The 26,323-nt window shown below is 36.8% G+C and overlaps 1 protein-coding gene across 5 annotated transcripts in view; it reads left to right on the forward strand.

The window, feature by feature from the left end:
• The window catches only part of CDK14 (cyclin dependent kinase 14), a 328,926-nt gene that overhangs the window by 47,119 nt on the left and 255,484 nt on the right, over positions 1-26,323 (forward strand). The window contains exon 1 of one of the 5 annotated variants that reach the window (XM_032181407.1): positions 18,365-18,518. The exons of 1 other annotated variant lie outside the window; for it this stretch is intronic. Coding sequence is in view for 2 of the 4 variants with exons in the window: in XM_032181405.1 (XP_032037296.1) it covers positions 18,704-18,778 (75 nt within the window). In the remaining 2 variants the exon portion in view is untranslated. Of the gene's footprint in view, positions 1-18,364; positions 18,519-18,621; positions 18,779-18,939; positions 18,964-21,186; positions 21,206-26,323 lie in introns of those variants that run through there. 3 more of the 5 variants (XM_032181405.1, XM_032181408.1, XM_032181406.1) reach the window with 3 other exon arrangements.

Below are 26,323 nucleotides of genomic sequence, written 5' to 3' on the forward strand. Positions count from 1 at the left end.
TTCTAATTGAAAGCATCTTCTAATGATTACCAACTTATACTATTTAACCATTTAAAGGAAAATAATTTAGTACAAACTTATAACAAGATCTAAAATAAAATTTATCTTAATAGAAATGGACGATCAAACTTAATTTGCAGTGGAGAGTTGCAAGTAGGAGAGAATTTTCTGTGTGTCAGTGTTTTTTATTCTTGAAGGAAAAAAAAAAAGAAACACAAAAAACAACCACCTGCCATTAGCTGCCTGTAAAAGATCCAACCATGCAGGTAGGTGGGGTTCAATCTTGTATCTGAAAATGTGCTATAGATAAAGATGTAGTTGAGAGTCAGAGTTCATCTAAGAAGCTAAAAGCTGATCCCTCTGTGAACAGGTCATTGTATTTTCATTCTGGGAATTTTTTTTTATAGTGCACAGAAAACAGTTTTAGTTGTTTTCATTTAGTGCTGCCATTTCTTAACAAAGCCACATACTCATTGCAAATCTTTTTCCAGTGATGACCTTTTTGCTTCTTATGTAACTGCATCTGGTCTGTGTTTGTGTAAAAATAAAAAAAACCATGACATGAATCAAAACAATAATAATTAAAAAACAAAAACAAAAACAAAAACAAACAAAAAAAAAAAAAAACACAAAACACTGAGAACCAAGTCTCCTGTACAGGTTGTAGAAAATGTAATGATAAGTAGAGTCATGACTTTTATAATTATGAGGTGAAACAAACCCTGGAGTCATGAGCAATGACTTTCCTATTTGTCTTCTGAAACCTCGTTATACCTTGCAAATCTCTTGCCCCTATTAATGCTGATCCACTAATGCTAATTCTTCAGTGCTCAATGCAATATATTACTGGTCTTTTCTGGCTGTCATCAGTAACCCTGAAGACATTATTTATATTTTTCATTGTTTTTTGGGCGGGCCTTTTACTTGCTGTTGCTGCTCATCAAAGTTAAGCTAAATTTTTGGTGACATAAATCCAAGCAATGTTGTTATACAGAAAATGTTGAGGGAAGAGCAGTACTAATTGCTCTGAGAGCAGACGGAAAGAAGCTGTTTTTTCATACTATGGTTAATGTGAGATATAGCATGACACTAGGAAATAAGGTTGAATAATTTTAATCTGAAATATTATTTGGTAGAGGTTTGCTATGTTCAAGCATAATAGGCCATACCAGGTAGATGCTGACAACCACAAAACTGCTTCAGAACTATTTGGGTAATTCCATGTTAGTGCAAAATGTGCTCAAATAGATTCAAGCAATCCATGGTGAGGTCAGCAAGCCTGCGAGGACCTGAGAAGGCCTGAGAAGGACTGAGGAGAACCGCAGTCATGATTCCCCAGAGGTGTCTGGGTGCACGGTGGTTTAAAAGCACATCTTTGTGTCATCACACACAGGTAGGTGCAGTCATACACATGTATGGGTGGTGATCCAACAAAGCTGACAGCCTGAGTTAAATATGAGATGCTAACATCTGTATTTTTGTTCAAAAACATACATGTAAAATTTTCTGGTTGAGAACAAATTAAAAAATCCACTTGTATAAAAAGCATTTTGAAAATCAAAGTAGAGAGATGATGATGATGAAGCAATACTGACCCTGTGCTACCAACAGTAAAATGACCAAGCATTTCCATAATATGATTACTTTTCACGTTAAGCCGAGCAAATTACAGTGCATTTTCTCTGAAGTGTGTTCTGTAGTTGTGGTACAAGTGAATTGTAGGGCTTTTAAAGTATTGTAAGAGCTCTATAGTCATGGCTGCTTTTCAATCAGTTGCAGTTTGGCACTTATGAAGAAACAATTTCTTTTTTAAAGGAAATGTTATGATAGAGACATACTTTAACAGATCACAGTGAATGAAAGATGATGGTTTTGGAAGGAAGAGGTGAATGTAGAGAGTAAAGATGACATGTTTATGGGATTGTGCGTAATGCCTTACATCTAATTTTAATACACCGCTTTAATAATAATTGTTGGTGCTAATGTTAAGCCAAGGTATTTAATAGCACACTTTAAAACCCTAAGAATGTTCTACTGAGTGGAAGTCATTAAAGTGACATTGAAGGAATTGTTTTCATTGGAGTTTACTAACCTGACAGCAGAATAAAAGTGGTATAAAAGGCCAGGGCTAAAGGACTACATCAGATTTCTTAGTACTTTTAACCACAGAACCAACCTGCACAGAAATGTTGTTTTTATTCCTCTGGCAGGGAAAGTGCTCTGATGCTTTTGGCAAGTTATTAAGCATCTGAGCCTTAATTTTCCATCTGAGGGACAAGGAAGTTATTATCATTCTCTGGATATCAAAATACATTTCTTAGTACAGCTTGAAGATATTCAGATGTTATAGCATGAGGGAGGGAGAATAGCCTTGGAAGTATGAAGGTGAAGTCAGACAAAAGTTATTCAGCATTGCTTCCCTTTGCCCCCATAACACAAGGGAGTTTTATTCTCTGTAATGTAGTTTTTGGATTGGTATAGTTTTTTTTAGCATTTTGGTCAAAAACAGTGAAATGAACCTGCTAGGACTGAAGTTTGGCACCTTCTTGTGAAAGAGCACTTCATTTCTGATTTTACAAATAAAGACCTTTTATGCAACAGTCTAAAGAAACTCTGCTAGAAAACAGCTTACCTAGATTTGTTCTTTTGCTATTTTTTTTTTTTTTTTTTATGATAAGGCCACTTTTTGCAGGGCAAATTGACAGGCAACTGTGCATCATTTTCCTTATCACTAATTGTGATGGTAGCATAAAAGAGAGGAACGCTCTTTTAATTCCTTACTTAAGGAACAAGGGATGTAGTCATAATATTTTCATATTAATGTGTTAGCTGGACTTATGCCATGCTTATTTTAATATCCTGGTTTGTTCAGAAAGGATATACATGAATTTAAGTGTGCCAGTTGTATGCAATGTGTGAATCAGGGAACGCCTCTAGCATTTCAGATTTGAATATTGTTTTTATTTATTTTTTCACTCTGTGTATTCATGGTTCTGACAAGCATATCTTTATTTGTGTCTTGGCCTTTGCTAGCGGAAGAGTCAGGTTTGTGGGTTTCTTTATGCTTACATAACAGAGTGGGATTTTATTTAGTGGCTCAATTTTCTTACATATATGTTCAAAAACCTGCTGCTAGAGGTTGTTTCCCCCCCCCCCCCCCTTTTTTTTCTTTCTCTTCACAGTGCATTGTATAGGAATGGGGTCAAAACTCATATTTTTACTTTGACTTGAGATTTTTGGTTAAAGAACAGCTGCTTGATAAGGGCATGCTTAATGTTGTTTATATTACCTGGGTTTGGAATGAAAAACAGCAATTAAAAAATGTAAATGAATATTTCTGGCAAATGACCCCAGGGATGCCCTTGATGCATGTTATTTCCTACAGTTTACACAATGGAGGCATATTACACAATTTAATATTCAGTGGTATCTTGCTGCCTGTATCCTCAAAAATTGTTCATTAGGGGAATATATTTGACAGAATAAGAATAGAGACTGAAGGATTAATTTTAGTGCAAGCAAATCCTTGAAATGTGGGATCAGATCAAACAGTGCACCAACTTTGAAACCTGTGTTGTCTTTATGACCTGTACATGCTCTCACCTAGTAACCTTGTCTGCTCCCACTGCATGCTTGTGAAAGAACCACTGCAACTTCATTATTTGCTTTGAAATGGCTTGGGAAATGGCCTTGCATAATCCTTGGAATTACGTGGCTGCAAAAGCTGCTTCATTTGTTTTTGATAGTCACCTGCTACTAGCATGGGAGAACAAGATAATGATAGTCTAACTATTCAGGTATGGAAGAAGAATTTATTTCAGATCTCTGTAAACACTACTGACAGCTTTTGCTGGTAATCTTCATATTAAACAGTCCTCAGTGAGCCAATGTTATTAAGCTACACTTTTCAATGACAGATTTGAATTGCTCGACCTCCAGTTATTGGCTGCTTTGTTGTTGTTGATTTTAACTGTACAGTCAGCAAATTGGTCTATCAGAAATCAGCTTGTGAACCATTTTAGTTTCAATGCCTGTTTGAAGCAGAAAATTTGAAGGATGCAATAGAAGGAATCCTTTTTATGCTGAACAAAAATCCAAATAATTCTATGTGTTACCTCTCCGTATTCATAACGGAACAGAAATGCCTGGAGCCACTGTATGCCAGTTTTCAGGGAGGTTTTAAGCAGGTGTAAGCATGAACAGTAACTTTAGAAATGAATCATAAGCTCATTACCTCAAATACTTAAAGCTTGGAAGTCTTCATTCCAAAAAGGATTTATTCTTTTCATTATTTTAACCAGGTTTTTCCAAAGTTGGAATCCAGAAAAAAAGCATTTAATAAATACTTATCATAGCTTTGTTAGAGCATGGCTGAAACTTTTCAGGATTTTGTGTTGTCGAAGTATGCTGTGGCTCCTTATAGGATTTGTGCTGACTTACCTGTGCATGTGCTGGAGGATGAGAAGGGACACCTAAATGGAAAGGGACAAAGTCTACCTTGTACTGCACTGTACCTCCTCAGTTTCCTCCAAGGCACTTGGAGAACAGGAGAGCATTTCTCCTGTGTATATTCAGTGCTTCTCATATATGCAGAACAAGGAATTTGGCAGGTTTAAGAAGACCTTGGAAAGTACAAGTGTGTACGTGGGCTTGTGCGGAGGGCTAGGAGTGGAGGCAGTATTGGAAGCTGTTTCAGGGAGGCCAGTAGGAGGCTGGAAGCTAATGGGTATAAAGGGAGAATGGACAAGAGTTTTGGAGTGTGGGGAAGGTGATCTCTAGTATTTGGAGAAAATTTGCTTTTAGGAATTCAGATCTTTTTATGGAGTCCTCAGTATCTCTATTCCGTTTCAACAGATAGTCATGAACTCACTGATATGTGTGCCCTACCTTTGGCTGATCCATTTAGGGATTGAAGCTATTACTCTTGTCACTGTTCAAGCTTAGTGATAGAAGCCTGTGGTCTGTGATCTAACCTTGCTGATAGCACAACAGCTATAGATGAATCTGATGAGATCTGTATTATCAGGTATTTCAGAGGAAGGAGCAATATTACAGGGAATGGATTTGAACCAAACTGTCCTTTCAAAACCTAGCTTTAGCTGCAAAGACTTATTTGCACTTATTTTACCTTTTCTTTTTTTAGTGTTGCCCTTCCTGACAACGTAATTGTGAATCTTATAACCCTTGATCTTTTTCCGAAATGTTTAGAATTTGTCATTTATATGACAATCATTTTAGCTTTCCTAAAAAGAAAAATATGCATGGTTATGAAAAGCTAAGATCTGATATCGATGTGTACACTGAAGAGCTACTTAAAATTGCATTGGGCAAGTTGAGTGTGTAAATTACAATAAAATACATATATATATATACATATATATATATTATCAAATAGGGCAACAGTACCTGAGGGGGCTAGACACTTGAATTGTTCTTGGTCTATTGTCACTGGCCTTCAGAGAAAATGAGAATGGTGGTGTCTGCCTTCCCTGAGCTGTGAAAACTGTGATGAAACCAATTAGCCATCTGTGCATGTATTGTAATTGGTAGCTCATGCCGTCATGGGCATTTAAAGAACACCCAGTCTTTTCTGTGTTTATCTCTCAACATACTGGTTGCACTGAGGTTAATGAGACTCCCCAGGACCATAACAAAACAGATGTAAGAGTAGAATATGAGGTGTATATGTTTATTGTAACATAACAAATCGGAAACCTTTTATTTGGGATATGTCAAATCTGTGCTTGACATAGGAAATTTAAAGGCAGTCATAAGACATTTTAAAGTGATCTTGTGCTAGTTTTTTATATCATGGTGGCTTCTGTAAAATCTTAGATGAAATTTTTCTTGTCTGAATTTTTATTACCTTAGTAATTCTATCTGTTAGTACTCTTTACATCTTACAATATTTCCACAACCTTTTCTGAGGAAAGACAAATATACTGTTGGACACATAAGCCGTCAATATTATAAATTCTGAAAGCATTACTGGATTTTTGTCAGTCATTTTAGTCAAAGTTGTGTCAGGCATCAGCCATAATGTTATGCTAGAATACTTCACGCATATATGTTCCCACAGACATCCAAATCCATTGGGAATTGTACCTTAAAAGAGTTGTTCTGCAGCATTTACATTTCAAACCTTTCCAAAGTGAAACTTCAAGTTGCAGTTTATCCTTGAAATGCTCTAGGGGAAACATAATTTTTAATGTTTTGATGCTTCTCCTGTTCTAGACCTCAGTTTTTCACTTAACATCTGTAATTAAATGCAGTATTGGTTTTTATGGTAAAACTTTATTATTATTATTTATTTATTTATTTACTTATTCCTGATTCTGTAAAAGGTTTTGTAAACAGAGTTTTATCCAATAAATGGGGATCTATATGCGCAACTTTTTGTGGACTGGATTATTTTTTCTTTGTGCAGCATCTTAAATGCTGAGTACAGAATTCCTAATATCATGTGGGAGGCAGATTACTACTCAGTGGCTCAATATGAGGCAGGCATAACCTGGCTGAAGATGGACTGCTTTATTTGAATATGATATTGTGGATTGCATGAGAAAAACAGTAGTTGCAACAATTAGCTTTAGTTTGCAATCTGTACAATGTATGCTTTACAGAAAGAAAAGATGTATGATGGTTAAGAGTACACTACTGAAATTACAAGTACATGTCTCGCTACAAGTTTCCTTCTTATTATTTTTTTCTTTTTAACAGTTAGTATAATTACACTTTTTAAAATCAGTTCTCTTAGCTCCCTGCTCAGAGAGAGCTCCCGTCAGCTGCTCTGCTTCCTAACCCACTGCCCTCTCTGAAAGAGAAGGCAAGGAAAGGTGGGATTCTCTCCCTCTTGCATTTGATTTGGTGGCTAAGTTTGACATGGAAGTTCCCCTCAATTCTCTATCAATAAAGTATCTAGTACAGTGGAGTCCTATTTTAATGACTAGGCTGCTAGGGTAATGCTAATTTTATTTTTAAGTTTTGGTTGAGAAAACATTTACTATTTAAAAGAACAACAGAAAAATTGAGTATCAGTGATCCTACTTTTTGACTAGTTTCTTAACATCTCTTGTTGAGTTCACTGCTCCTTTCTGGAAAATATTTCTCTTAGGAAATATACATCGTAGTATATTATCATTCTAACTGTATGTAGATGGTCATAGGTGCTCTTAGCAGAGCACCTATCAGACAATGACTGATTTAGGGGGCTTTGGTGTAGTTCTATGGTGCAGTAAGAATTCCTTTCATAGTAGTCCTCTGCTAAATCAGTCTACAACTAAATTTAGTACCAGTTTTTATTTCACAGCAGATTTTGCCAAGTGAGTTTTGTCTTGTGTGAGTTCTGAAGAAGGCTTGTAAATGTATGAGCACCAAGGCAGCCATGCTTCAGGAGAGATGCATTGCCACATCATTCTTCTGCTGCAAAAGATCTTGATACTTGCAGACTTCGGATATCTTCTGGAATGGTCAAAATAAATTCAGACAAAGATGCTGAAAGAGATGGTCAGAGGAGGAAAAAACAGTTTAGGTAGAAAATCATGTGAGAATGGGTGCTCTGTGAACATGTATGCTGATGTAGCTGTGCTACCAGTCACTGTTTTTTGTAGAGATTGTTTTTACAGTATGAAGACAAGGTAGTTTTTTGTTTGTTTGTTTGTTTTTTCTTCTTCTTTCTTGTCCTTTCTGCAGTTCTGTCTTTACTTCTCCTCAGATGCTTTCCCTTTCTGGCCTAACATGTCCTGGGAAAATAGATAAGCTGCTCAACACACATTAAAGCTTTATCAAGTTCTGGACTGAAGTGCCCTTCAGTGAGAATGCCCAGGTAGATGCAACCCTCTTATCTGAAATACTGAGATAAAACAGGACAAGAAAAGCAGTCTTCAAGGGGCTAGTTACCCAAACAGTTAAGAGCTTTATAGGTCAAACCCAATACTTTGTATCTAACTGAAGAACAGATAAATATCAGTGCAATATCTGCAGTGCTGGTGTTTATTTCTTATGAGCACTTAAGTCAGCATTGCATCACATAGAGCTAGAGCCTTTGCAGAGCATTTTTTTTTTTTTAATGTACATTAATGTGTGCCGATTTAATATGTGTAGAACAAAGGTATGGATGATGAAGTGAAACTGTTGTCTGTTAGCGCAGCTTTCTACAGAAATACAGCTGGAATAAGGCAAAAAATTTCTCATAGTTTTTTCCCATATTTGATCATGAGAAGCAACATATATTCCTAAATCAGGTATTACTTTATCATTTCTATTTACTTTTTTTTTTTTTTTTTGTCAGCAACTCCTTCAATCTCATAGTACATCACTATGTAACCTATAGCTTTGCTGTCATCAGACTTGCCAAGCATTGTAATTTGTATGATGCTTATACACTTGTCAGACCTGTCATATATGCCAACAGATAAAACATCAATTTTTGAGACTGTAAAAGGAATGGCATCTAACCCTTCAGGTAGAAGACCAAGACATGGAAAATAATGAAAAAGTGGCACATTTTGCAAAACTATTATTTAGTTGAATTGCCAAAAGTTGCTCAAGAATTTTGCAGTGTAGACTGTTTGGATGATAATGGCATATTTTATGATGATATTTACGAACTGATATATATGAAGAATTTAACTGCAGCTGTACATGTGTAATAGTGACTCTAAGCAATTTGACAGTATTCCAGATCACAGGGTCATTCCAGAATTCCAGAATCACAGGGTCATTGAATAATAGGTTGAAGATATTGACCCAGTGTTCAGCAGTAGTCTAAAAATAAGTAGACCTTTAGAAAATAATAGGAAAATAAAGGAGGAAAAAACCAAAGCCATTATTATGCAATTGCAAAAGTCTTATTTATGTAAATACCATATGAAATACTACCCATCATATAACAAAAATGACACAAGGTGACACAGAGGGAGAAGACAAGAACAATCAGTTAGATATGCAATATAGCTTCCTTTTGATGAGAAGGTAATTAGACCCATTAGAACATAAAACAGAAGACTGAGGGAAGACCAGACAATATCCTATAAGATCACAAGCTGAATTTTTGCTGGTGAAGAGGGAATATTTCTGCAACATTGCTTTAAGTGCTTTGTAGTTCCTACCTACTGAGAAATATTCAGAGATTTTGTTCGTTTGTTTTGGTTTTCAAAAGAAGGAATGGTTTCTAATTGCACAGTGTCATGGATCTCTTTACCACCTGAAGCTTGAGTTATAAATGAGTTCAAAAGTGAATTTCAGAGTTGTAAATGATAGGACAAGATCTTTATTTATTTATTTATTTGTTATTATTATTATTAATAAGTTAACTGCTGGTGACTAGAAGGATATACAGGAAGAAAGATCACATTATGTAACTCCTTATCCTGCAACAAATTTGGTTGCTTTCAGAAGCTGACTTGATAAATTTTTATTCTGATGTTGTATGATTATCACTATATATGTTTCTCTGACAGATTTTGATGAGGCTAATATTAAAAATCATTTCATAAAAAAATAAGGTTTTATACCTGTTCCACAGAATAAAAACAGCGGTGACCTGTTTACCATCTAGATTGTAGCATCTCTAGAAGGAAAGCTGAGAACTCAAACTCCATTTACCAGAACCATAAGAAAGGAGATTTATTTATACAATTTACTATATTATTTATACAATTTACTATAGTAAATTGCACATTACCATGTAATCAATACTAGTTAAGCATAGCTCTTTCCCCAACCTAAACACATTTGTTGTCTGTTACTGTACCCATAATAATAAGACTACAGCTAAACTGACTAATAAATATCATCATACATGTTGAATCCAGTAAGACATCTGAGATGGTCACAAACTAGTTATTCTTCCACATCATGAGTTTGTAGGGTCACTTTCTATAGATTGCTCTAATAAGCATGCTTTTATAGTGTCACATATTTCTCAATAACATCCTGTATAAAGAGTAGCCTCTTAGATATCCGCCAGTGATACTTGCCATGGAGAGTGCCATGGCTTCTGGTTTGATGGGTCTTCGGCTCCTTGTCACAGCTCAGAGATGAACATTGTGAAGAGTAAAAGTAAACAAGTTATTGACCTGATAAAAGGAAATAAACTTGTGAGGAGCTTGGAATAATTGCTGAAATTCCCATACCACTCAACATCATATTTAGGGTTAAATGTCATTGTTATGAGGTTCATTTATTAACAGTTGCAGTTATCTCTGAAAACAAAACCAATCAGATGGTTCTGCCTGGAGAAGACATCTTGAGAGATTTCCCATTCTGCCCTTCAGATTTTATATCTTGGTACCAAATTTCAGGAAGAACAGAACTTAGGGAAATTGTTATGCAAGGATTCGACTGGAGCTGTATGCAGATAAACCTCAGGTAAATGCACAGTCATGTAAACCTCTTGAGTTCACTAATCTGGGTTACTTCAAGGTTCCACGTAAGAGAATGAAGATGAGAAAAAAATAACCCTTCCTCAGTTCCTTCTTCCCAGTGAAAGATGACCTCCTACTTCTCACTTCTTTATTAGCTTTTCTGTAAAAGTCCTCACTCTTCTGGAGATACTCCATCTACCTCCTTCAATGCCAAGTGAGTCATCTTTACTTAATGGAGCACTTATATTCACCTCAACACTCATCAGTGTCCTTCATTTAGTAAATGCAAGATAAGCTAAATTTTAAAGTAGATCACATTTGGGGCTTTAAGAACACCTTCTCAAGCTATCTGACATCCTGCAGAAATAGTTTATATCTGTATTGCAGAGATTGCAGAGGAAGCTCTCAGAAGCTCTGATGAATATGTTGAAAATAGTGCATACAAGACATGAGGTAGTTGACTGTATCATCTCAACTTTGCGGTGCCTTCAGGGTATCATCATTTCATAGTGTATAGCTTAAGGCCATCAAATAGAAGAGTGCTTATTTTGAAATAGCTTCTATCGGTTCCACAGAACACAACCAGAGGTTTGGTCTGTGGGACTTGAATTCACAGATCACATACCTTTTGCCATGATCCTCAGTGGACTTTTCACCTGAAGTTTTGATTATCCTTGTTAATAAATCCTGTTAGGGGGGGATAGAGGTTGCTGAACAGTCCTTGTGAACAGAAGTCATTCACGTGCACTAGACTTGAACTACCAACATACAAGTGTTGAGTCAACAGTTATTCCCATCTGAAGGCAGTGGTTTCACTGTTCTCATAACATGAAATCACTATTTGGATATCTGCTGGCAAGCTCAGCAGATAGCAATAGCCTTAAGGACTGAAGCTGTGCTCAAAGGAACAGGGTATAATGAACAAGAATAGAATAGATTTTTTTGAAGTGGACACCATAAACATGGAACTTATTCTAGTTTATCTACATTATAGGGATGTGGGGATTGATTGGCTTGTTGTTTGTTTGTTTGTTTTAGAAAAAAAACACATGGTAGCTTACATTTTGTACATAGATTTATTTTTTTTTTAGTTGGAAAGCAGATTTTTTTTTTCTTTTAGAATGTAGGAAAATGGGTAAAAAAAGCCTTTCATGTGAGTATCTCAAAGTGAAAATGAAGGGAAGCTAAAATGCAGTGCTTTCAAATAAGACTAGAATTTTCCGTGCATGACATATTCAGACCTGAGAAAATGATGAAGGCAAACTTATCTTTTTATGTTAAGTTTTAATTCATTTATAGAAAGCTTTCTTCTCCTAGCTATAATACTATGGATGACTTTGAAATGGGATATCATTGAGTTTCAACCCTGTATGAGATCAGCTGTAGGAATAAATGTAACTTGAAAATGAAACATTTTCAGTGATTCTTCCCCGGGGATTATACTTGTAGATATCAAAAAGCTATTGTTAATTCTTTAAAACTGTCCCTTAAAAAAAATAACCAAAAAAAAATAATTGTAAACTCTGTCACTAGTATTCGTCATTAAAGATATGTCACAGAAATATTAATACTCATTCCTGATTAGCTAGAATTTATTTTTTGGATTGTAAATGTGAGAATTGTCCACTACGTGGTTTTATGAATTGTATATTATAGTAGATAGGTTAGTTTAATTTAAGCTACTCCAGTAAGCCATCTTGCTGATCACTGTCATCTTCCAGACAGAGTGCATAAATTTGAATTTTATACTGCTTCAGTTTTTTGTGGTGTTTTTGAAAAATGATTGACTGAAATGTTGATTTAGATGGCTTCTTTCTTTCTCTCTTTCTCTCTCTCTCTCTCTTTCTCTCCCTTCCTCCCTTCCTTCCTCTTTTTACTTTTTTTCTCTGAATAGTCTAGGTTGTTGTGCTTTGTACTCAATACATTAAGAGTTTGTAATTGAACATAAGGTTCTGTATATGCATACATCATAATTCTTAGGAGCTATCGTTCATTTCCTGTGGAGAATTTTTGTGTATTGTGAAGGCACTTCCATTTCTGTAGTGAAATGTTGCTGCTGTTGACAGCACTTTTAACTGTATGATGCTGAGGATGAATGATTCTGCTTTCAGTTTACTGTCTTTCAGAGATTATTTCACCTGATGTGGTGTAGGCTGCATACACTTTCCAGATTAGTCTTTTTTTTTTTTTTAACAGCATATTTTTAGTATATTATAAAGGCTTGAGCATGGTACTAGCTGAGATAAAGTTCTGTCCCTGTGCAATAGATAACTTTTTCTGCAGGTATGAAGAACATGGCCAGTAGAGGAGTATTTATGTATTTATTTTTATATAGCAAGATGTGCTTTATTTTTGCAAGGTAAGGTATATCTGAGTCCTCTCTTGCATTTATCTAGATGCCTACCCCAAGCGGAAAAGCATACCAATCTGATCTCTCCTTAAAAGTAAAGTAATTAGGAAATTCCATACCTTGACTACGTCTTGTTCTACATCTGTTATCCTTGTGTATCAACTGCAAGTCTAAAAGCTAAAAAGAAAAGTTAAGGTTTGGAAAATAGCAGTCAGCTTCCTGAAGAGGAAATCCTAAATCAAGTTAAAATTCAAGATCTTATCATTGATGCATTGAGCTAATGCATTTTAGTCTGGATTATTTTATTTGTATGAGGTCTTTGACAGCATAGCAGGAAACACAGAATTAATAGTAACAAACAAAACAATCTAATTGTAACTGTATTAGTATTCATAGGAAAACATGGATTTACTAGGAATTTTAGTTAGGTTTTCCTGTTGCACACAAAGATTATAATTGTCCAAAGTCATTGAATTAATCTTTTATGTGCAAAGAATGCTCTCACCAAGTTGAAAATGTCTCTAGACTGTTTTAATGTGTGAAATCATTACAAAATGTTCTCAATGTTGTTGTTCCCTTTGAACTTGTACTTTAAACATTTTTTATAATGCAAATTACATTTGGAATCAATCCATAAAAATATAAATTATCGTCTTTTATAGATAAAGGTTGCAAAGATAATTGACATCAAGTGTTACATTGCATTTCATTTCAGACAGTGACTATATTTTAAGCGAAGTCCCACCATGGCAGATAATGCAGATGGTGTAGTTCAAATATTGGTATTGCAAAGCAAGTTTGACAGCATGTTGTACTCAGAATAACTTGTCACACATTCCGTTGTACAATGTTATTCACTGCTTCACTTGCCATCTTAAGCAAAAAATGATTTTCTTTGCATTCAACACATTTTTGTTGCTGCTGGGTTGTTTTATTAAGGTCATATCTTGTGTACTCTATGTATTTTAATTTCAAACTAAAACCAAACTGATCAGTTTAGGAAAATTGTCATGTTTTGTGATTGCCAGTGGTAACAGGGAACTGAACTGGAGTTGGATAGGTGTTGTCTCATCCAGTCCAGTGTTTTTGAATACAACTTGTCAGCCATCTTTTAAAATCAGAAAATCAGTTTTTATGAAATATCAGTGGTTTATAAAGTGTCTGGCTAGATGGCCAAATCACTTTCACAAGTAAGAAAATTTTTGAAACTGTAAAGTGTGTTTATTCTTTCTTTGTATATTCCGTTGGTGGGTGTTAAGAGGTGTGTGATGAGCAGTGGCTTTTCTTAGTCATGCAGTTTCTTGTATGAGGAGGAAATAGGCTCTTGTCTGTAAGATACTTGTACAAACTATTGCATGTGGTTATTACTTCATGGGAAGGGTGGAATAGTTGGCCTTTCTCCCTTGCCTTATGTGGAAAACATCCTCTGTCTTGGATGATTTAAAATAGACCAAGAACATTACTTCTAAGTTGTGTTTGGACATTATGCAGTATGACCACACAGAACACAAAGCAACTAGTGATATTCTTTTCACTATACAGTATTAATAAATGATGGATTGCAATGTTTAGTTCATTGACCATCAGAGCTGCATAATCAGTCTCTTCTAAGTATAATGACTTGCAGATGACTGTACATCTATTATATTGAAAAGCTCCAAAGATGCCCCCATATACATGAAAGATTGTTCTCAAGTGCCACATTCAAACATTTTGGAGTCTGCCTTGGGATGAAAATGGCATGACTTAGAGTACAGATATTATGAAGCTTGTACTTGTAGTTGGTTTCCATGCAGAAAACCATAGGTATTTGACCTTTTGATTTGTATTGATTTTTTTTTTTGTTTGTTTTGTTTTGGTTCTGTTACTCTTCTAGCCCCTTGGGAAACAAACCAGCCTCATGGTACAAGGGGCTCTGTGTGATCCGGATGGTCAGACTTATGAATTCCAATTGTAATTCTAGACTGCCTCTGACTACCAGCTAGGTTTCCCAATCCAGTTTGTGGTACCATGAGCAGAAACAGCATATATTTATGCTGCATGCATGTTGTTTTCAACCACAGTCAACAAGTGGGGTTGGGAGTAGAGATAGGGATAGGGCTAACACATGGAGATGAGGGGGATAAAGAGAGTAGGGAGTTAGACAAAACTTCCAAGAGGCCTGTGTGGATGAGCAGAATTCTTGAAACTCAGACATAAAAGTGAGTATACAGAAGGTGGAAGCTGGGACTGGTAACCTAGGAGGAATACAGAGGCATTGTCCATGTATGCAGATACGCAGTTTGGAATGCCAAAGCCCAACCAAAATTGAATCTGGTGAGGGCAAAGAAAGGCAAGAAAAAGGGATTTTATAAGTAACTGGGACGAAGAAGACTAGGGAAAATGTTGGCCTACTGCTGAATTACAGTGGCCCTGCTGACACAGGGCATACAAAAGACTGAGGTACTAAATGCAGTAGTTGCTTCAGTATTTACTAGCAAGACCAGCCTTCAGGAATTCCTGGACACAGAGACTGCGGAGAAGTTGGTGGAAAAGGATCATGTTAGAGAAGCAGTCTGGACATACGTAAGTCCATGGAAGCCAGTGGGATGCACCTGTGAGTGCTGAGTTTGCTAAAGTCATTTCAGGGCCTCTCTCAATGTTTGCTGAATGATCATGTTGACTGCGAGAAGTGCCTGAGGACTGAATTAACTGTAAATGTTATCTTTATATTCAAAAATGGCAAGAAGGATTCAGGGAGCTACAGGCTGGTCAACCACTCCTCTATCCCTGTTAAGGTGATAGAAGAGATAATCCAGATAATCCTTTTCCAGGCATGTGAAGGACAAGAAAGAATCAAGAGTAGTCAGCATAGATTCTGAAGGGAAAGAAATCCAAGGGGATGTCATACTTGACCAACCTCATAATTTTATGGTGAAATGACTGGCCAGGTAGACGAGGAAAGAGTGGTGGATATTGTCTACTTAAGTATGGCTTTCAACTTTTTCTCCTTTGATATGCTCATAAAGAAGCTGTTGGATTGTAAACTGGATGGGCAGAGAGTGAGGTGGATTGAAAACGAGCTGAGCAGCTGATGGCATGAAATTTAGTTGGAGGCCAGTAACTAGCAGGGTGTTCCAGGAGTCAGGACTGTTTCTGATCCTGTTTGACATCTTCATTAGTGACTTGGATGATGGGGCAGAGGGTACTCTGTCTGTCTGCTGCTGATACAAAACTGTGGGGAGTGGCTGATACGCCTGAGGGTTGTGCTGCTATCCAGAGGGACCTCGGCAGGTGGGAGAAGTAGACTGACAAGTAGAACCTTGTGCAGTTCATCAAAGGGAAACGCAGAGTGCTGTACATGGGGAGGAATAACCCCATGCACCAGTATACATGGGAAGCCAGCATGATGGAATAACCTGCACTAGGTGGTCCTGCCTGAGCAGGGGTTGGGCTGGATGACCTCCAGAGGTCCCTTCCAACCTCAGTCATTATGCGATTCTGAGGGAGTTGTCACATAACATAAGTATTTTTGGTTTCATCATTTGGTTTTGGAACCATCTTCAGGCTGCTTGAGACAAAATGCTGGACCTTCCATAGGCAAACAAAAGACTTTTAGCATGCCACTGAGTTCTGCTCTTCAGAATCCTTGCTTTCTACCTGCTGAATGTTTATGGTAGGGAAATGTAATAAATTCAGATTTTTTAATGCAGTAAAAATAATTAACTTTAATATATGGGAGGTTTTGGCTTCTTTGAGTCAGATCTCATTACTTTGTAGACTGTCTTGCTTTCTATCTCCATCCCTTGGCCCTAACACTGTGCTTGGTTCTGGAACACAGAAGCATTCTGCATTCCTTTTCAGTGCGCTGTCTGCCCCTTTGTCCTGAATGTGGCGCTTCTTTTGGTACATATCGGTCTCTGCAGGTGCATACTCATAAGCTATCTCTCTTTTATCTGAGGATCCGTCTGTGTGCTTTTTCTCCTCCTCAGACCAATTTGATGTTGGTAGTATAAGGACAAGAATTATTGATGTTTTGAATGTGTTCTCATCATTTCAACTTGAAGATTTTTCTCATGTTTAAGTCAGACCTCCACACTTGGGACACCTGAGAAGAGAAGTTTTGCATAGAGTGGAACTCTTCCTTTTTCAGGTGAAGTGAAGCCTCTATCTGCTTAAAAACCAACCTAAGAAACTGAGTAGTCTTCTGGAATATGCCCCTATGACTGATGCTGGGAAATAGATAAGTGGAACAAGTTCTACTACATTTTGGGAGCATCTTACAGAATTTGTTCATGCCATTCAAGTTTTTTTGTCACTGAAGCCTAGTGATGCTAGACTCAGCTGTGAGCCTTGAGATGAGAAGTATTTAAACATGTCTTCGTGACTGCAGTGGGACTCGAGCAAATGTGTAGAGTTCAAGCATGTTTTGCTTTCTTCAAAGTGGGACTGTACACAAGAGTGTATTTCTGATGTTTGTGTGAGGAGGGTCAGTGCAGCAGCCTGGTCATGAGCCAGGGTTGTGTTTTCCCTACTGGATTAATTGCACCTCCTCTTAGTAATGTAAAAATGCTGTCATTCTGTGCTCAACTTTTTTTTTTCTGATGTCTTTTTTTTTTTTTTTTGGGGGGGTGGGGGTGGGGAGGCGGGGACAGTTTGTATGTGAAAAAGAAGATATTTCTACACGTTCAGGATGTGTTTTTCCCATCTTAAGATTTCACATGAATATATTTGTCCCCTTTCCTAGTGTAGTTTCTCCAGTGCCCCCCCAGACACCAGGAGGTTTCTGGGGAGCCAGGAGCCATCTGAAGCACAGGCCAGCAGGGGTTGCTGTAGGAGTAGGAGATAGAGAAGATGTGATGCCTCTCTTTTGAAGAAGCCCTCCTTGTGGGTATGCTCCTGCTGCCCTCTTTTCCCTTGTACCACACCCAAGCTTGCTTGGGCTCAGCAGTGGCTTCCCAGAACAGAGTAGGTGTCGTTGCTTACTCACGGCTCTGTATTGTATGTTCATAAACATTATGTTTCCTCATTACAGTTCTAAAATTAACTTCCTAGTTCATGTTTTGGCTCAGTAAATTTTAAATGCTTTTTTTGTATTTTTTTTTTTCCATAGAAGTGGACAATAGCATTCATAGTGCTTATTTCCAGATGCCCTTAGATTATTATTTTAATGTCATTTGTCACTCAAGAACTTGCTGGCTTCCTTCAGGACTGGGACATAATCGAATTGGGAATGATTAGTTGCATCCTTTTGATTTAATGTTGAATTTTTTTCCTTAATTCCTCTGAAATCACCATTAGCAATTTTGGCTGCAGTTCTGCATTCTGCTGAGGCAATACTACATTGTAAATCAATATCTTTTCAAAAAGACTGCTGTAAATTGCCTAGATAGCATATGCATGGCTACTTTGGCTGCAATGCTGCTGCAGAGCCTGGATAGTCTGCCTTTCTGGGAACTCCACAGGCAAGTCCATCATATATTTAAAAAAAAAAGGAAAAAAAAAAGTGGTTTTAGAAAGAGCATGGTATTGCTGCTGAAATTTAGACAGAGAAATATAGTACCCTTGGTGCTCATCTGTACCTTTTATATTTTATTCCACTGGGATTATGATGTCTTTAGGGATTTCTTTGTTTTCTGCTTTAGATTTCCCCCTTTCTTAGCTGTAGTACAGCCGTACCGTTTCAGCTTGCTAGTGCAGAAAGATGTTGTGAATTCATTCAGTTGCTGAATGAGCCCGGCCTGACTGCAAACACTAACATTGCCAGAGACATGTCAAAGAGTTGTCGGTGAATCTAACCTGATCGAGGCAACAGCAAAACGGTAAGATGGGGCTTGCTTAAATGCCTGGGATTAATCGAGTGCTGGGGTTTCCCGTTTAAACCTGCAGCCTAGTTATCACATGCTTCCAACTTGAGCAGGATTCATTCTGTGCATGTCAGGGTGGGTTTTCTTTGGAATGCTTAAAATCCAGGCGGAGGAAGGCGGTGGGAAGCTGGGGATGCCACATGAGACCTCTCAGCAGCCACCCTGGTGAGACTCCCCAGCAGCGCTGCCTGCGGTTTGTAAATATCAGGGAAAAGGTAGGAAAAGGCTTAAAAGCAATGCTTTTCTTGCTATGGCTTTGTATTTCTCTCTCGGCAGCCTTATTTATTATTGTATTAAGAGGGTAGTATGAGCAATTTTTTCCAATATATGCTTGGCTGAATGCCCTCTGGGACGAGTGAGTGAAGGACGTGATCAGCCACTTTCTCATCTCTGCTAACAAGTCTGTGCATCTTGCTAGATTTGAATAAATGTCTTTATCAGAAACAGATTTGCTTGATATAGGAAGATAAAATTAAAACGATCCCTTATAAATGCAGACTATATCATGGATGTCAGAGTATCCTTTTGCCTTACGAACCTCTGTAATTATTTTATTTCTATCAACTGCTGTCTTTAATAAAACAAAAAGTGAGGTAGTTGTTTTAAGTAGTCATTCTTGAATGCTTATGTAGGAGTGTGTTGGTAGCATTTTGGATCTTAGTGTAATATTTGAACCTGCATGAGAGCTTAGGGAAGCAGTGTGTTTAGGAAAAGAGAGGAGGGAAAAAGCAGTTATGATTGGTACAAGATAGAAAGATCAAAACGTGACCATTGTATGGAATAATTTGAAATATTTTTGATGACTTAACTGACAGCTACTGTATTTCATTTGTTAGTGAAGCCATAGATTATTCTCAATAGAAATGCAGTGGAATTGAACAAAAAATAAATATATTTCACCATATGTTATAGTACATAAAGCAAACCAACTGTGGTAGTAATGGTAGAGTGATGAAATATGTTTTTTGCTGTTAATGATTAAGGGTAAAAGCCAAGGAGTTTTATTTCTAGGGGAGCATGTTTATGCTTTATGCAGCATGTGAATTATAATCTAAGAAGAAATCAGTTGTATATCAACATGGGATCAAATAACTAGTTTGACAGCAGTTCCTGCTTGTTTTTTTTTTTTTTTTTTTTTTTTCTGTACTTGCCAATTATTTTTTTTTTCCCTTAGTAACTGAATACTAGTAAAAGGGGAAGAATCAGTCCTATCAATTATTTTCTGAAGTTTTTATTACAATTTTACTGGAGCTCCTTTGTAAAAACAATTATTCTCTCATGTGTGACACTATATGTACTGCAGTGTAAGTGATATGAAGTGGGCTGTTTCACACTGTATACAAACTTAATTTGCCTAGTTTAGTCTCAAAAAGTAGAGTTGCTTCTTTTGTTTGAGAATAACCTTAAATGCTTCTATTAGAATAGCTGCAAGTGTTTTTTTTTTATTGTTTTTTTTTTTTTTTTTTATGGAACTTTTCATTTGCTTTTACCATCAGACCGTTTGCAAACCTTTAGTGTATTTGTCATTGTTTGATACAGAGAAGTAATCCAGCTACTTGTGTTTGCTTTTACTTTGTATAAGGAATGAAACTCCAGAAGCTCTTATGAACGTAAGATTTTTTTAAAGCAAATTTTAAATTAGAGTATTTCTTAGTGATGTGTTTTCATCCACTATTGCTTCCCCCTAGCTTTCTTTCTCAAACAGTTTTTTCTCCCCAAATGTTAAAACCACCAGCTCTATTCATTGTGTCTCTGGGATTCTCCTATTTTAGTTTTCTGGGCTTAAGAAATCAATAATGCTTTGGAAATTTTTTGATGCTAAGATTCATTAAACACAAATGTCAAGTAAATTAGGGGAAAAATAACATATAATATGGAAAATGTGGCCAGAAGTTAAGAATGCAGATGGGAAAATTAAGAAATCGGCAAGTAGAGGTGAATGCTCCATAAAGACCTTCATTATGTGGATCCGTTTTGCAGTGAGGTTGATGTTTGTCACACCAGGAGATTAGAAGTTACCTGAATATTTTTCATGTTCTTCTCTGTGTCTCTGATTTCAGGAAGAATTTCAAAAAGTTGTAATCGAGCAAACTAATGATCATCAATGCTATGTGTCTTTGCAAAGGAGGTTAGGCAGTCTTTGAAAGTCCTACAGCAAGACTGGTTGCCTCATCTCTTTTTTATCCATTTTGTTGTGTAAGTCTTAAACAAAAAACCCACAGTTTTTAATATTTTTTCCCTAAGCCATTAAGCTTGGAGGAGCTATTTGAAAAGTAGACCTATGCACTACTTCCCACATGGATAGGCACACTCTGGCAGGCCATTCCTATTTCCCTGAGACCCTACAGACAAGAAAATTGATAATACTATTAGAAGAGTTTGTGATTACACTGCAATACAGAGATCCACAGTCAATCACAACTTGTGGTTGGCACTGTGACCATGAGTCATGAAGCTCCAGTGGAATCCAGCTGTTGTAGGTAAAGGATCATTTTGTTCTTTAAGGAGAGTCCTTGCACCGTGCCAGCTACCACTGAGCAGTTTGCCTTGTGCAGTTTTCGGTGCGCTGTCCTGGCTTGACCTGTGTGGTGAGCAAGAATTTGCTGGGGAGAGAGCTTGTGGGAATGCTCAGCCTGGATCAGGTGAGGGTCTTGGACAATAAAATTCGGTGACTTCTTTATAAATGTGAGAGCTAGGGTGCTCCTTAAAGCACACAGGAGCTGCAAAGTGATCCTGTTTTGCAGATCCAGATAGCTTTGTTGGGGTTATTTCCCACTGAAGTCCTGGCAAAGTAAAAATATTTAGCTGTCAGGCTGTGCTATGCACGGTTTGTAAATTTGGTCTGATAATAATAGTGTTAAAATTTCCTAAATGTTTCAGGTAGCAATACCTTGATAATTATACCTTACAAAACACATTGAAATGAAGGAGCGTGTCCTAGCAAATACAAGTTTAAGCAACGGAGAGGCTGCGTGATAACAGTACCCAAAAGCCTGTTTCTGGACTAAGTAAAATTTTATATTTTATTTATATACTTCTATACTATTTAAATACAATTTATATACTGCTGTTCTTGAATCAGGAATCGCACATTAAATATAACATTCTTAATGCTTGAGTTCCCTTAGGTAGGTCCAGACTGGCTTTCAGCCTCTCCCATAGGCTTTTCATTTGATACCTTGGCATGAAGGTGCATGAATGGAAAGTTGGTTAGTTAAGGAACAGATTCTTATGGACTTTTTTTGGTTATTATTATTATTTATTAACATTAGAGTCAAGACAACTACTCTTAGCAGCAACTCCATCTGTAATGAAGTGCTTCTTCCATGTACGTGACTTCTGTGTTTTGGTGTAGTTCAGTAAATATCTTTCTGTGACTACTTTTTACTTTTGAGATAAGTTGATCATCTGATTTCAAAAGTAATGATTGTTCCAAGTGTGGCATGCTTTTCACTGATATTTCCACTCCATGCCCTAATATAAGCCTATGTAGAATTCAGGATTTAGCAATTTATCAAGAGCAAGTAGTCAGATAGCAATATAGCTAGTGTTGGGTGTTGCATTCATATTGTGTTTTCAGATTTTTGTATCAACAGCTTAAGCAGAGCATTTTGCCGCCGTAAAAGTAACTTCTGGACTTTTTCTTCTGTTGCTGGTGAATTAATGTATTGTGATTGTGCTCTTTTGTTTATCATATTTTTAGGCAATTGAGTTGTCTCTGAAGTTCCTATATCAGTTCTGGACTGACCCGCTTAGTATGCAGCAGGAGGCAGTTTTATCAGTTAATTGTCTTATTCCATGACAGCGCACTAGTCAGAAATGGTGTGAAAATTGTTAGGTGACGTTTTTTGATTTGTTTTGCAAAAATATTGAGAATTTATTATTGAAATTTTTATAAGTCACTGCTACAATAGAACTTACTGTCTTGTCATAGTGACTAGGAGATCCATTGCAGCTTCTGACTGAAAATAATTTTATGACAAACTTCTGCTAGACTTTTACATAAATGTAAAGTAATCTAAGCTAGTAACAAACATCACATCAGCAAGATTTTGACCCAGTTTGTATCATTCTGTTCTGGAACTTGTATCAGATTCATATAAGTTATATTGCAGTTTTGCTGTGTAGGATACTTGTAATTTAATATTATATTGTGTATGACTTACCTGAAGAGGAAAATACCAAAAGTGCCAAGTGAGCAGTGGTGAAATAAAGACTCTAGGAAAAAACATAATGCCTGTTTGTGTATTGTGAAAGCTCAGCTTCATTTATTCATTGCTGATGCCTTCCAGTCTACAGGCTTAGTATGTTTGAATATGTCCTCTTTAAGTCTACTAAATCTTTGTAGAAGTGCAAAGAAAAAGTATTTAAAACTGTAGAGACTATGTGTAAAATATTTTTCCTGGACTTTGCATAAATAGTGTTTTTCTGTAACAAACAGAAATGTTCCAAATATGTTCAATTGATTAAATATCAGTTACAGGTATGCTGTTTTAATGTCATAAAGAAGAGTTGTCTTGGAAAATCCTAGAGCTTGGTGATGGGGGTGGTTGGTTTTACTGCTGCCATGGGAAGTGGTGGTGGAGCCACCACCCCGTAGCTTTTGAGTTGGCATGGAATTACCTGTCAAAGTGGTCCAGATATTGAAGAGAATATAATTACAAAATGTGATTTTCCTGCTGATAGACAGGCAGCCATGCAGGAAAAGCCATGCATAATATCTGCAGTCAGTTTTGTTGATGTATTTTCATGAGAAATTTAGTGTACTGTATGTATGGAGGACTTCTTGCTGATGTTCCAACTCGAATGCTAGATGTGATTTTTAACCAATTTGCTGCTTGGATTTTGTTGTTTGTTGCAAGTCATTTGAGATGAACTCACAGCTTTGGAGGCACAAATTGCCACTGACTGTAGCAGGCTCAATTGTTTTGTACTGTTACATCTTTTTCTCTGGAATTGATTTGAGCACAGCCATAAGTCTACTGCAGCACACATTCTCTCTTGAACTCATCAAAGAAACAGCAGTGATTTTCACTTTTCTGTTGAAATACCTATTTTTTTTGAAAATTGAGCATTATCTCTGTGCTGTTCAGAGAATTCTTGCAAAATTACAGTTGTCCTTATAATGAGCTCTTCTCACTATCATTTCAAAACCTTTCCATTTAAGCTTTATACATCTTTGCAAGAAAAGATGTATTGGAGTGTTCTTCATATTCTGAATAATTTTGGATGCTACAATTTTCATTACAGCCCCTGACAAAATTCTGAATTATGGGACGTAGGATATTTACAAGGCTTCTGCCATTTTTTCCAGCATTACACATTATGTACTGAGAGGCAAGTTTCATTATGCTTTCTTGCACCTTTTTGCTTTGTAAGCTTTGTGCTACTGCAAGTCTGACAAATGTGCAGTGGCTGCTGGAAAATTCCTTTAAGACTTTTCATTCAAGTTTGGTAGAGTTCTGTAACAAGGTATTTTATCTGGGGGGAAAAAAAGAAAGTAACAAACAAACAAAAGTCAGGTGTATGATAAATCCAAACACAGATGAGGACTCTCTTCATTTGTTTGTGAAGCTGGACTTGTCATCCTCATCTGAACTCTCAAACTTTCACAGAAGAAAACATTGTCAGAAAGATCGTGGATGGCTGTTTCTAAGATCTCTGGGAGACTGAACTGGAATACAGGGTATTTGAATCTCTGATGGTACTTGGAAAATAGAATAATAAGTTTTAGCTTTTTTTTCTCTTATTTATACTGATGTGGCAGAGGATACCTTGTCAAATTCAGTGGCTCAGAAGATAATATGTAAGGCACCAGATTTAGCATCGCTGGGAGAACTTTTATTTCCTAGTGACCTTGTTCTGCCTTGGAAACTGCATTTCTTAAGCTGTAAGGTTGTTGACCTCAGGGATGAAACATCTAAAAGCAGGAGAAATGTCTTTCTTGGTACCAGAATGAAACTTTGAAATGCATTAGAAGTGTAAAATAAGGAATTCATGTTACCTAGTTTTTCCTCTAGCTTTTGGTAAAGATAGTAAAAAGGAACTTTAGAAGATAAGGAAGGAAAGGCAAGAAAAAATGATGAGAAGAAGGAAACGAATAAAATAACTAAATACACACAAACACACACATGTATATATTAACGTGAGAATTGATCCGAATGAAGGAAAAAGGAACCAAACTAACTTACTCTTCTAACTTTGAGTTATTTTTTTACAAGGCACTTTTAAATGGTTTGATGGTATGTGAGATGGTATATTGATTTGTAATGGACTGCAGAGCATACTGCTTTAGTGCATGAAGGCAAATGGTTATAAAAAACTTTCCATGTGAACTGCATATATTTTGCAAAGACGGTTGTATAACCTGTCCCCTTCCTCTTTTCTTTTTATAAGAAAAGTGCTCTTTAGCCTATATATGAAAGTTGGTCTTGGCTTCTTGAGACAACCTTTGACTGATTTTTCAGTCTGAAGTGAACTCTCTCATTCATTGTAATTATATTTATATATATATATATATATATGTCATCATATCTCATTGCTTTCATCTGACTTCAGGCGCACCAGATAAAATAATTTAGTTGAGTTTTTAATATAGCAGTTGGCCTGTAGTCTTACACTATCAGTTGCATGACCAGATTTGACCACCGGCAGTATTTCTGTTGCAGTCCCTGCTTGTAAGAGAATAAATATTGTTTTTATTTTCCAATGGAAATACTTGGTGATGCCTGTAAAAGAGTCAAGTGTCTTGCAAGCATAGGCAAAGGAGCCTAAAAGAGCTAAGCAAAACCTGTTTTCAAGTCATGGAGTTGTTCACCATTTGTTTTCCTATAAAACCTATTGACATAGCCTTAGAATTTAGCAAGAATAGGCATTTTGCTGTCAAGTCTCTCAAGATTTCTCACACTTCAGTATGGTAGTGGGAAGACTTTCTGCATTTATGGATACACCCTTGATTATTTCATGACTGGGGGGAGTGTTGGAGGACAAAATAAAAATATAAACCTGTAAACTCAGACTTAATATAATGTTCATACAAAGCTACTAATAATGTGCTTAAGAAAAGAAAACTGCGTGAACTTGCATTGGCACATGGAGCCATCTGTTGGAGCAGGAGGTTGATATGGGAAAAGGATTGAAAATACATTTTTTTTAATCTTTATTTTTAAATGCTGTTCATATGGTTACAGAGGAGGAAAGACAACAGCTACAAATGGATAACTAAGTAAAAGAATATAGAAACCACCTGTCATGATTTCATGGGAGACACTTTCTCCCCTGTTCTGCCAGTTACAAGGAGCTGTTGGCTTGTGGCACTTGCTGGAAGCCATCTGCTGTGCTGATACCTCCTGCTCCTGTCTGCTCCACTGCCCTCCTGCTTGGCTTGCTGGAGGAGCAACCCTTCTGCTTCTAGGTACAGTAAGTCTTGAACTGGGTTAATGGAAGCAGCAGCCCTGTGCTAATTCGATGATGTGATACTTAATTTGTAGCAAACCTGAGCATCGGGCAAGTGAAAGGAAGAATTTATTTAGCAGAGTCCTCAATGCTAACACAGTTGTATTTTTAGGGCATAAGTACAGAGAGAGAGCAATGCTCCCCGTTAGATCAGCTCCATTGAGTTTCTGTCTCTTTTCATGTATGTTACCGGCTGTCAGGGCTTCTGGGTGACCTTCAGCTGAGACCCTGTCCTTAGGTGACTCCTTGCTACTGTTGTTGCAGAACAGCATTTTGTTGTGAGGATATAGGGAGGCTTTTATACA

Source organism: Aythya fuligula, chromosome 2 (assembly GCF_009819795.1).
Source record: "Aythya fuligula isolate bAytFul2 chromosome 2, bAytFul2.pri, whole genome shotgun sequence".
Lineage (NCBI taxonomy): Eukaryota > Metazoa > Chordata > Aves > Anseriformes > Anatidae > Aythya > Aythya fuligula.